The sequence below is a fragment of the Myotis davidii genome, unplaced genomic scaffold (genome assembly GCF_000327345.1).
Source record: "Myotis davidii unplaced genomic scaffold, ASM32734v1 scaffold855, whole genome shotgun sequence".
Classification (NCBI taxonomy): domain Eukaryota; kingdom Metazoa; phylum Chordata; class Mammalia; order Chiroptera; family Vespertilionidae; genus Myotis; species Myotis davidii.
In genome coordinates this window covers 367243-378962 of record NW_006286978.1, presented here as the reverse complement: position 1 = coordinate 378962, position 11720 = coordinate 367243, and the positions used below count along the sequence as shown (strand labels likewise).

Genomic DNA, 11720 nt, shown 5'->3' with positions numbered 1-11720 from the left:
GCTTTTCCTGGTGGTGGTGCTTCTCTCTGTGTGTGTGTGTGTGTGTGTGTGTGTGTGTGTGTGTGTGTGTGTGTGTGTGTTCCGTGTCTTTTCTTGCCTGTCCTCCTATTCTGGACCCACTCTCACCTGTTGTGGGCGTGGGACCAGGTGTCCATCAAGAGTGCGGATGCAAAGGAACAAGTAAAAAGACTTTTGGCTGAGAAAAGGGCCTTGAGGATTAACCTGGCTGCCCTGGAGCAGGTACAGGACAGTTGGGAGCCCTCGCTGATCCCTTCCCAGTTCCCCATCTCCCTCTGCTTCTGATTCATGTTGGGGCAGTGTAGTCCTGACCTCATGCAGTTCTTCCACCTCTGTTTCTGTTTCATTCTCAGCTTCTTTCTGTTGGCTTCCCGCGCTCTTCTCTCTCGCCATCTACCCCTACTACTCTTGCATTCTAGTTTCTCTCCAGCACAGTACAAGAAAGGGACTAGTCTCAAGTGTACACTCTGAATCATGTCTATCTATCTATCTATCTATCTATCTATCATCTATCTATCTATCATTTATCTATCTATTGCCATATAGCCACCACCCAGATCAAGACAGAGCATTTCTTTTTTTTCTTTTTCATTTTTTGGACACAGAGCATTTCTGCACTCCAGAGTTCCCTTCTGCCCTTCTCAATTTATATACTTCCTCCAAAGTAACCACTCCTCTGACCCCTAGCAACATAGATTAGTTGTGTTTGTCCTTTAACTTTATGTAAATGGAATTACACACCCATTTTTTGTGTGTCTGGCATCCATCTTGCAGCATTATATCTATGAGATTTATTCATATGTAGCACTGGTTTGTTCCTTTATCTCTGTGTACTATCCCATTGTATGACTCTACCATGTTTATCCATTCCCCTGTTGATCTTTCTCCCACTGTTTTTCTCTTTGAAAGTCTTCCTCTCCTGGCTCTCTTTCCTCTTCCCTCCCTGTTTCCTTGGAACTGGGAGGCTCACACCCTGTGACTGGCCCCCAAAGACACCTTTTAATCCATTTCCCATCACCACTACTTTCTCTAGATCCAAACAGCAAAGACCCAAGAGCTGAATATGCTCCGGGAACAGACTGCTCAGCTGACATCTGATTTGCAGCTGCGGCAGACTGAGTATGAGCACCTCATGGGACAGAAAGATGACCTCAACTCCCAGCTTCAGGTGACACCTCTGGCCATAACCTGTCTTCTCCTAGTTCCTCTTTGCTGGCTTAGTGGAGTTTGCAATGAGGTGCAGTGGGAAGACTGCAGTTAGGAAGACATGGTTTCCAGTGTGGCTCTCTAACGTATTAGCACGTGTGTGTTCTAGACCAAGTTGTTTCCCTTCTCTGAGACTAAACATCTTCAGTTAGGAAAGCCATTCTGATTCCATAATAGACAGTAGAACAATAGTGGTTTCTACTGAATAAGATAGAAGTTTAGTTTTCTCTCATATAAGAGTCTAGGTAGGAAGGCAGCAGGGATGGGACAATGGCTTCTTTTTTTTTAAATACACACACACACACACACACACACACACACACACATATTCCTTTATTGAAAGGAAGGGAGAAGGAGAGAGAGATAGCAACATCAATGATGAGAGAGAATCATTGTTCAGCTGCCTCCTGCACGCCCCCTACTGGAGATGGAGCCTGCAACCCAGACATGTGCCCTTGGCCAGAATTGAACCTGGGACCCTTCAGTCCACAGGCTGACGCTCTATCCACTAAGCCACGCTGGCCAGTGCAGGACAATGGCTTCTGATCCATCACTAATGACCCAGCTTCTGTCTACATTGCTATTCTCCCATCTTTGACAAAAGACTATCTTGGCCTCCAAGATGCTTGCTCAAGCTCACCTGCCATCATGTTTGTATTTTATCTGAAAGGAAGGAGGGAAGGGAGAAGGGCCCAGCATGCTCCTTCCCTTTACAACCTATATTATACTCACCACTTTTAATTCTGTGGCTGCACCTCATTGTGAGGGAGGCAGGGAAACATCAGCTAGACCACCATGTGCCCGACCACAAAGTCTGTTGTTAGGGAAGTAAGGAGAATGAATACTGGAAAGCAGCTAGCAGTCTGTCCTGTTTCTCATGTAGAAATGCAGAGGACAAGGCTCACTTTACAGGGTTTAGGGAGAGGTTCTACTGGAAGTGTCTACCTCTTGGGGGCTCTTTATCAAACACCCCCTTTGTCCCACATTAGGAGTCATTACGGGCCAATAGTCGGCTGCTGGAACAACTTCAAGAAATCAGTCAGGAGAAGGAGCAATTGACCCAGGAACTACAGGATGCTCGGAAGGTGAGCACCTCTGGGAAGACTGCAAGAGGAGGGATTAGCCTGGTTCACGGGGATGGGGCAGGTGATGTGGCCCAACCCATGGGGAAAGGAAGGGATGGAAAGTGACCAGTTCCATGAGGATGGGTGAGTAACAGCCAGTTCTGTGGGGCTGGGGGAGAGGTGGAGTTTGGCTTGTTCCTTGGGCCCGAGGAGAGGGTAGTGGGCCTTCTTAGGGAGGATGTTGACTGACATCCTCCTGGTCCACCTTCCTGGTTCCCAGAGTGCTGAGAAGCGGAAGGCCATGCTGGATGAGCTAGCAATAGAGACGCTGCAGGAGAAGTCCCAGCACAAGGAAGAGCTAGGAGCTGTCCGACTTCGCCATGAGAAGGAGGTACTGGGGGTGCGTGCCCGTTATGAGCGCGAGCTCCGTGAGCTGCATGAGGACAAGAAACGGCAGGAAGAGGAGCTCCGTGCTCAGATCCGAGAGGAGAAGGTGAGTGGGTAGATGATGATGCACATCCACCTTTCAAATAGGAGGAACACAGCACTGCTGATGGTGTGGGTGAGGTGCCCACTCTTCCACCTACCTGGCCCATGGTCTGTCCTCTCCCAGGCCCGCACTCGGGAACTGGAGAGTCTCCAGCAGACAGTGGAAGAGCTTCAAGCTCAGGTGCACTCTATGGATGGAGCCAAGGGCTGGTTTGAACGGCGCCTGAAGGAGGCTGAGGTGAGTTGGGGCCTGGTGAATGAGGCACAGGGTCTGGTCAGGGTACATGAGAAACCAGGGAACAAGAAGTGGTCAGGCCTTGTAACTTTCTGAGATTCCCTGGCTCACTAGCACAGCCTAGTGGAGAGCATCAGGCAATGGCCATCAATAAGGCAGAATGTTGTCCTAGCTGGTTTGGCTCAGTGGATAGAGTGTTGGCCTAAAGACTGAAGGGTCCCAGGTTCAATTCTGGTCAAGGGCACATGCCTGGGTTGCGGGCTTGATCCCCAGTAGGGGGTGTGCAAGAGGCAGCTGATCAATGATTCTCACTCATCATTGATGTTTCTATCTCTCCCTCTCCTTTCCTTTCTGAATCAATAAAAAATATATTTTTAAAAAAGAATAGATATATTTTAAAAAACATAGGGCAGAGTGTCAGATCTGCACATTTGAAAAGGCACCTTTTCTGAAATCATACTTGTGTCAGGAAATTATTGTAATATACTCATTTTGTTCAAACAAAAGCTTTTACTGCCGTTTTCTGGCAAACTCGTCATAATGCATGAGCAACAGTGTCACAGAGCCAGGAGGAGCAAAAATGCTGGAGCCAGTCATTTGCCTGGGATTGAGTCCGGGCCGGGCCACTGTCTAGATGTGTGACCTTGGCCAAGTTTTCTGACTTCTTTGTGGCCTGTATTCATCATCGGTAAAAAAGGGATAACAATAACACCTACTAAGTATTCTGGGGAGTATATAAAATGAGTTAACATATGTAAAATCCTTCCAACATTCTTGGCTTGCAGTAATGCTGTGTTGTGTGTGTGTGTGTGTGTTTATTTTAGAGAGAGGAAGGGAGAGCGAGAAAGGGATAGAAACATCAGTGATGGACCCATAGATTGGCTGGCTCCTGCACACCCCCTAGTGGGAATCTAGCCCATAATCCAGGCATGTGCACTGACCGGGAATCGAACTGTGTCCTCCTGGTTCATGGGTCCATGCTCAACCACTGAACCACACCGGCCGCGCTTATTAAATAAAATGTAAATGCAAATGTCAGTCTTGGATGTGAACAGTACAGCTCTAGACGTGACACTTCTGTTTTCTGCCTAGAGGCACACAGTGTTCCCTGCAGGAGTGTCTTTTCTGTGTATCTGGGGCTCCCTGCTGTAGTTCCTCACAGGTGTCACTGGGTGTGATGGCCTCTGGAGTTCACAGCCAGACCTGGGACTTGTCTTGTAGGAATCCCTGCAGCAGCAGCAGCAGGAACAAGAGGACGCCCTGAAGCAGTGTCAGGAGCAGCACGCCAAGGAGCTGAAGGTGCCTATTGCATGGTGGCATTCCTCTCCGGGGAGGGAGAGGCTCTGGGACTGTCTCCTAAGTTGAGGCCTGAGCTGCTCTCTGCTTTACAGAACAAGGAAGAGGAACTACAGGGTGTTCTGGATCAGCTCCAGCAGGCCCAGGAGGAGCGTGACTCCCACCTGAAGACCATCAGCAACCTGAAGCAGGTCGCTGTTTCCTCTATGGTCCCCAGATGCACCCCAGGCCTCAGCTTGCAGTCATGGGGCAGGGAGGGAGCACAGTGCATGCAGCCCTTCTGGCACGACCAGCCATACTTTCTCTGTCATGCAGGAGGTGAAGGACACCGTGGATGGACAGCGCATCCTGGAGAAGAAGGGCAGTGCTGCGGTATGACGGGGAGGTGTCCCAGCACAGCCCCTCCTGCTATGCATCCCCCCACCTGTGGCCCTGCTGGGCCTCAACCCCCATCTCTCCCCCTGTTCCCCCAAAGCTCAAGGACCTCAAGCGGCAGCTGCACCTGGAGAGGAAACGGGCGGATAAGCTGCAGGAGCGGCTGCAGGACATTCTCACCAACAGCAAGAACCGTTCTGGTAAGGGATGCACACCTCGGGAGGCTGAGGCCAGGGTGACAGGGCTTGGGCCTGAAGGCTGAGCTGCTTCTCATACCTCACTCTTGAACTTGGTCTGTTTTCCTTCTTCTCTGTGCCTGCCTCTCTGTGTTTATCTTTCTACATAAAGAGGTAGTCTCCATCTCTCTCTTTGCTGTATCTCTTCTCTGTTTCTGTCTCTCTGCCTCCTCGCATCATCTCTCTGTATCTGCCTTTCTCTCTGCTTTATTTTTTTTAGTTCTCTCCTTTCCTCCTCCCGCCTTTTTCTTTTTTGTCTCCCTTTATCTCTTTGTCTCTCTCTGTCTATATCTCTATCACCCTGCTTCCCCCGCATGTGTACTCCCGCACCTCATCCAGAGTCTCTAAATCACTTATATGCATCCTCTCATCTATAAATATGGACAGTCCGGCCAACGTGGCTCAGTGGTTGAGCAATGCCCTATGAACCAAGAGGCGGTTCTATTCCCAGTCAGGGCACATGCCCAGATTGCAGGTTGCAGGCTCGATCCCCAGTGGAGGGCGTGCAGGAGACAGCCGATATCCTAGGGTAAGGATGTTTCAGTGACACACAGACTAGGTCATAGCATGACCCTTAAGCAATTTACATGATTAAAGGTAGGGAGGTTGCTTCAGCTACCATTATCTAGTTAACTGGGTGGTATCTAGATTAACTGGGTGGTACACAGCCCTGAGCTTTGCTAGGGCTTCAAGGTTACTAACTTTTGGGGTCTCTGTCTATACTCAGCTAGTGAAGACAATAAATAGACTCTGGCAATGTATGTTATGTATGTATGTATAAATATGGACTGAGCCTCCAAGCCCATGATCAGGGTCCTCGGTAGGAAAGCCTGCAAGTCTTGGTCCTCCAGGAACTCCAAGCTGAGCTAGGGGATAGGGGGACAGACTCACAATCAGACACAACACTGTGGTGTGATCATTATGCAGCTAAAGTCCATGTTATTTCTGCCACTTAAGCCAGAAGATGCATCAACAAAAAAGAAACAATTTGAGTTGCTTTGGACTTTTTTTTTTTTTTTAAGAAAGATGTGGCCTATAAATATGCTTAAATAAATAAATAAGGTGCATTGATAGCTCTGGTGCAGCTCCCATATCACAGGCTTGGAGAAAACTGGCTCCCTGTCCTGTCACAGTCATCCTGCTCTTGCTGGAGATGTTGGGGGTATGGCGTCAGCCCCTGCCCCCATCCTGATACCTCTTAGCAGCTGCAGACTGAAGGCCTAAGCACAGTGGCCCTGTTTTCAGTGACGCGGCAAAAATGAGTGTCTCTCACACTAAATCAATGTCTCTCCTAGACACTCTGTCTCCTGAAGTAACCTCTTTTTATAGAAGAGGAGTTTGCTTTCTGTTTTGTTACAGATTAATGTATGAATCAACAAACATTCTGGGCGTGTGCTATGCATTCTCCTTGTTTGTTAGATGGAATTCAGACTTAGATGCCTGGCTACGGGAATTCTCTCCATCATTTCCTCTGTTTCTGCTCTGATTCGTGTCCTTATCCAGAGTCTCTGCCTCTGTCATCTGCTCCAGCTTGCTGTACCTCAGGTTTTCTCTCTGCATGTGGGTGTTCCCCTGTGCCCCCTCCAGCTGTCTGTACCCTGAGTCTGAGTGCGCATGCCACTTTTATGCCTGTGCCGCATCACCAACTTTCTCCCCATTTAAAAAAATATATATATTTTTTATTTCAGAGAGAGAGGGAGAGAGAGACAGAAACATCAATGATGAGAGACAATCATGGATCGGCTGCCTCCTGCATGCCCCACACTGGGGATCGAGCCCGCAACCCAGGCATGTGTCCTGCACGGAAATCGAACTCTGATCTCCTGGTTCATAGTTCGACACTTAGGGCTTTCTCCCCATTTCTTCACCTTTGTTTCTGGTGTGCGTGGCTTTGCCAAGAGAGGCAACTCCTTTTTCTGATTCTGCCTCTCCTTATCTTTCTGTCTGCCTGAGTATCTTTTTGCCTTTTTCCATCTCATCAAATCGATTTCTGCCTCTTCCTGCCAGTCGCTGCCTGGGGACCTGGGGGATTGGAGCTCAGGTTTCTCCTCCCTCTCTGCCCAGGCCTCGAGGAGCTGGTTCTCTCAGAAATGAACTCACCAAGCCGGACCCAGACTGGGGACAGCAGTAGTGTCTCCTCCTTCAGTTACCGAGAGATCTTGCGTGAGAAGGAGAGCTCGACCATTCCAGCCCGGGTAAGGGGCTAGGAAGAGCCTACAGCTCCAGCTGCTCCTACCCAAATTCTGGGGCCCTCCTTTTCCCTTCACTGCAACCACCTCTTACTCTGGGCCCAGCACATCCATTTCCTTGTCAACCTTTCTCCAAGTTCACTAACTTCGATTCAGATTTATAAGTAGGGAACAGGCAAATTATTCTCTTTAAGACCCTCTGTTTCATCTTCTGTGAGTTAATGATGCCTTTCCTGGTGCCGTTAACATAAGTGGTTCATAGTAGGTGCATCATCCATGCAGCAAGTCCCTTTTTCCTATTCATAATTATCACATTATTGTTGTCTATTATGTCAGCTTCCTTGCCAGCTACTTTTATTTGGAAATAATTTTTTATTATTTCATAGAAAAAAAATTTAAAACACACAAGCAATTATTTTATTAAATATATTTTATTGATTTCAGAGAGGAAGGAAAAAGGAGAGAGAGAAACATCAATGATGAGAGAGAATCATTGATTGGCTACCTCCTTCATGTCCCCTACTGGGGAATAAGCCTGCAACCCAGACATGTGCCCTGATGGGGATTCGAACCATGACCTCCTAGTTCATAGGTCAATGCTCAACCACTGAGCCACACCAGCTGGGCACAAGCAATATTTTAAAAAATAAATCCAAAGCAATCACATCTTCACCCAGAGATCACCACTATAAATCCTTAGTTCATACCCTTCCGGGCCTCTCTTTTTTTTTTTTTTTTAAGCCTAAATGAGATAAGTAACCTGTTTTTGTTCAGCTGGTCTCTAACCCTCCCAATTTGGTCAATTTTTCATCTCATCTAATACTTTGACCTGAATCAGATTTCTCTAGTTGGCTCCAAAATGTCCTTTATTGCTGGTCTGTAAACCAGCATTTTGTTTCAGAGCATATGTTGCATCTGGTTGCTTTATGTGCCTGAAGTCTCTTAAATTTCATCTGGTCCCTTTTTATGATGCCAACCTGTAGAAGAGACCAGCCCAGCTGACCTGCAGAAAATGTTCTGCCTTTTGGATGTTCCTGCTGGCTTTGTGGTGATAGCATTCCGCTGGTTCCTCTCTCCCCTGGTGGTTCTGTCAACTGGAATTTAGGTCACATGTGCTGCAGGTTCTCCCTTCACGCTCTCCATCAGGCTATGATGAGTCTCCCTTTTAGGTAGAGGGGCATCCAGAGTCTCTGAGGGTTCTGAGGTTTACCTGCAGCTCTGGGTGCAGAAACCCCCCCACACACACCCCAGCCCTGGGCTTGGTTCTCATTCTCAGCCCTGATCCTGTCTGGGGCGCAGCACTGAGCCCAGGCTGTTCTCTCCCCTCCTCTTCCTTGTAGTCCTTATCCAGCAGCCCTCAGGCCCAGCCCCCGAGACCAGCAGAACTGTCAGATGAGGAAGTGGCTGAGCTCTTTCAGCGCCTGGCAGAAACACAGCAGGAGAAATGGATGCTAGAGGAGAAGGTGCTGTCTGCCTGCTTGTCCCTACATGGCCAGGAGGCTGGGACAGGGTGGTTGATGTCTGGCCGGCCCCTCCTCATGTGGGAACATGCACAGTCCAGGGTCTGAGGTAGGCGGGGTCCACCCCACAGGTGAAGCACCTGGAGGTGAGCAGCGCCTCTATGGCAGAGGACCTCTGCAGGAAGAGCGCCATCATTGAGACCTACGTCATGGACAGCCGGATCGGTCAGTGCCCCCTCCCCAGCCCTCACCATTCATCCAGTCTCTCACCTGCTCTCTCCTTCCCCACTGTCCAGTGCTGAGGCTTCTCTCCTCTCCTCTTGGAACCAAGCAAAGTCACTGACAAGACCACAGCCGCCGGAGGGGAGAGCAGGGCAGGGCCTGTACCTATGTGTTTTTCTTTCTGTTCCCTTATCTTGGCTCCTCCCTCTTCTCCGGGTCTCTGTCATCTCTCCACTCTCCTTTCTCTAGTGTGTCTCTGCCCTTTTTCTCCTTTCTTCTCCCTGTGTCTCTTGCTCTTCTCTCTCCCCCTTCTCTCTTCTTAGTGCCCCATTCCTCCTTCATCTTGTCACACTGTTCCTGTCTATATTGTTACATCTCCAGAAATTTTCTTTCTCTGCATGTGTATCCCTTTGGGTCCTTATCTCTTCCTCACCTTTCTCCTCCTCCTCTCCTCTTCCTCCACTCTCCTGTCTCCTCTTTCTCCTCCTCCCCCGCCTTGTTTCTATTGCTCCTTTCTTTCAAACCTTCTTCTCTGTTTGTTTCTTATGAATCGGAATAATACCGACTGACGTGCCAAGAGCGAACTGTGCTCTGTGCTTCACAGGTAGTCATATACATTTTCCAGCTCCATGACTTAGTTATTATCCCCATTTCTCAGGGCTGTGCAGTTAGTGACAGCCAGGGTTCACGTGGCTGAGCCCCTGCCCCCTATATGGTATGGCTTGCCCCCCCCCCCTCGCCCCGTTCTCTGTTTCCCTCTTTTCTGCTCTGGCCATTTCTCCTCTGGCTCTGCTGAGGGGGTGGCTCTCAGCCTGGGCCCTTGCAGATGTGTCCGTGGCAGCAGGCCACACAGACCGCAGCGGGCTGGGCAGTGTCCTGAGAGACCTAGTGAAGCCAGGTGACGAGAACCTTCGGGAGATGAACAAGAAGCTACAGAACATGTTGGAGGAGCAGCTCACCAAGAATATGCATCTGCACAAGGCGAGTGTGGCCTACAGCCTGCCCATCTGTCCATGCAGCCATCCAACTCCCTAGGTCATCTGCCATATAGCCCCTAGGTCAGGGGTCCTCAAACTACGGCCCGCGGGCCACATGCAAACCCCCCCCCCCCCCATCCACCAACCATTCCTTCATCCTCATCTTCGCATTCTCCATTCAACTTGTTATTGTCAGTTTATTTTGTTCTCTTCCCTCTGTCCTCGCATCCATTCACTCATCCATTCATACCACACAGTCAACTTAACTTTCCCATCGATACCTCTGCTATTAGTTCATCTGCTTCCCATTCATCTAATCATCAGCCCCATGTCTTTCCACCCATTTCCTGACTTCCTGCTCTCTTTCTTGCCTGCTCATCAGTCACCCCTTATCCTAGCTTTTACCCACATACCCAGCAACCTGCCTGCCTACCTGTTGTCCTCCATCTATCCTTTGAATAGTTCATTTGTCCTGTTTGATTGCCGTGGATCCCCCATGTGTCTACCTACACGTCCACTTGCCCATCCTACCACCAAATATTTACTCCATCTCTGGGCAAGTCAAAAGGAATGCAGACCTGGCACGTGCTTCTGAGAAGCAAACTCATCATTTACTAGAAAGAAGGTGGCCAGGGTGGGGGTTGTATCCTCTAGCACACCATGCACAGCAGGCAATCCACTCCCATATCCATACCCCAGCTCCAGAGCTTCCACACCCTCACACATCCACCTTTCCTGAGCCCAGCCCACTGCTGGGGACCCTGTGAACTTCTCCAAACACCTTTTTGTCCCAGGCATTGCTTAATGAGGTAAGAAGGAAGACAGCCCAGGCTTCCCCTGCCACCTTCTCTGGCCCCTAATGGCTTGTTTGTTTCTTAGGACATGGAAGTTCTATCCCAGGAAATTGTGCGGCTCAGCAAGGAGTGCGTGGGGTCTCCTGAGCCAGACCTACAACCAGGAGAATCCAGCTAAAGACCTGCAGGCTGCCTCCACTCCCATGCCTCCTCTCCCCTCCCCCTGAACACTATTCATTTGGGCTAAAGTGGGGAAATGGGGGCTGGCACCAAAATCAAATAGGTTGGGACACTGGACATTAAAGGGGCTAGAGGCCTGATGGCTGGTTGTTAGTGACCCTGTCATAGGACAGTGGTCCCTGGGGTGTGAGGACCCTGAGGGGAGTGGCAGGGGTTCCCAGGGGGATTTGCCTTCATCTCTGCATGAGTTCTCCCTCCCAGAGACCAACTGTTTTTTATTTTATTTTATTTTTAATTTATGTCTGGAAGCCTGGCTACTCTGCATTTGGGATTGGGGATGTTGGGTGGGGTGTGGTCCATGTTCAACATTCTAGAAACGTGTGTGTGTGTGTGTGTGTGTGTGTGTGTGCACGCACGTGCGTGCATGTGTGCGTGTGTGCGTGTGTGCGTGTAAAGGTTGTGCAGCCAAAATACCATCTGGCCAGACGGGCCCATGCACTGACTGACTGCTCTCATTCTTTCCAACCAGTAGGAGGGATGTACTGGGCGGAGGGGGTGGTGAGGTCACACCACTAGAATCAGCGGGAAGTCTCTGGCCACAACTTTATTCTCCTTCCCCCACCCTCACCCAGCCTGTCTCCAGTTACTGTGGACTAGCCCCTCAAACTGAATGGAACAGAAATATCTGCAGATATATATGTGAATAGATGTGTATGGCATGTAGGTCTGGATTAGACAGATGGGAGGATAGGTAAGTAGATGAACTGATGGATAAATAAGTAGAAGGTTGGATGATGGATAGACTGGGCAGTAAATGGACAGATGGATAAATAGGTGATTGGATGAATAAATGGATTGGTAGGTGAATAGGTAGAGGATGGGCAGGTGGGGATTGTAAGTGGACAGATAGATGGCTAGGGGGAATATCTGGATGGACAAGTGGGCAGATCGATGAATGAGCTAATGAACAGGAAGAGAA

At 49.3% G+C, this 11720-nt stretch overlaps 1 protein-coding gene across 2 annotated transcripts in view; it reads left to right on the top strand.

Moving 5' to 3' along the window:
- The window catches only part of GRIPAP1 (GRIP1 associated protein 1), a 20569-nt gene extending 9325 nt beyond the window's left edge, over positions 1–11244 (top strand). The window contains exons 11-24 of one of the 2 annotated variants that reach the window (XM_006758879.2): positions 148–240; positions 1052–1186; positions 2214–2309; positions 2569–2781; positions 2902–3015; positions 4234–4311; positions 4404–4499; positions 4624–4680; positions 4784–4883; positions 6984–7114; positions 8449–8571; positions 8700–8793; positions 9617–9771; positions 10647–11244. In XM_006758879.2, the coding sequence (XP_006758942.1) occupies positions 148–240; positions 1052–1186; positions 2214–2309; positions 2569–2781; positions 2902–3015; positions 4234–4311; positions 4404–4499; positions 4624–4680; positions 4784–4883; positions 6984–7114; positions 8449–8571; positions 8700–8793; positions 9617–9771; positions 10647–10739 (1578 nt within the window). In that variant the 3' untranslated portion in view covers positions 10740–11244. The remainder of the gene's footprint in view (positions 1–147; positions 241–1051; positions 1187–2213; positions 2310–2568; positions 2782–2901; positions 3016–4233; positions 4312–4403; positions 4500–4623; positions 4681–4783; positions 4884–6983; positions 7115–8448; positions 8572–8699; positions 8794–9616; positions 9772–10646) is intronic. The other variant, XM_015560751.1, reaches the window with a different exon arrangement.
- The last annotated feature ends 476 nt before the right edge of the window (positions 11245–11720 follow it).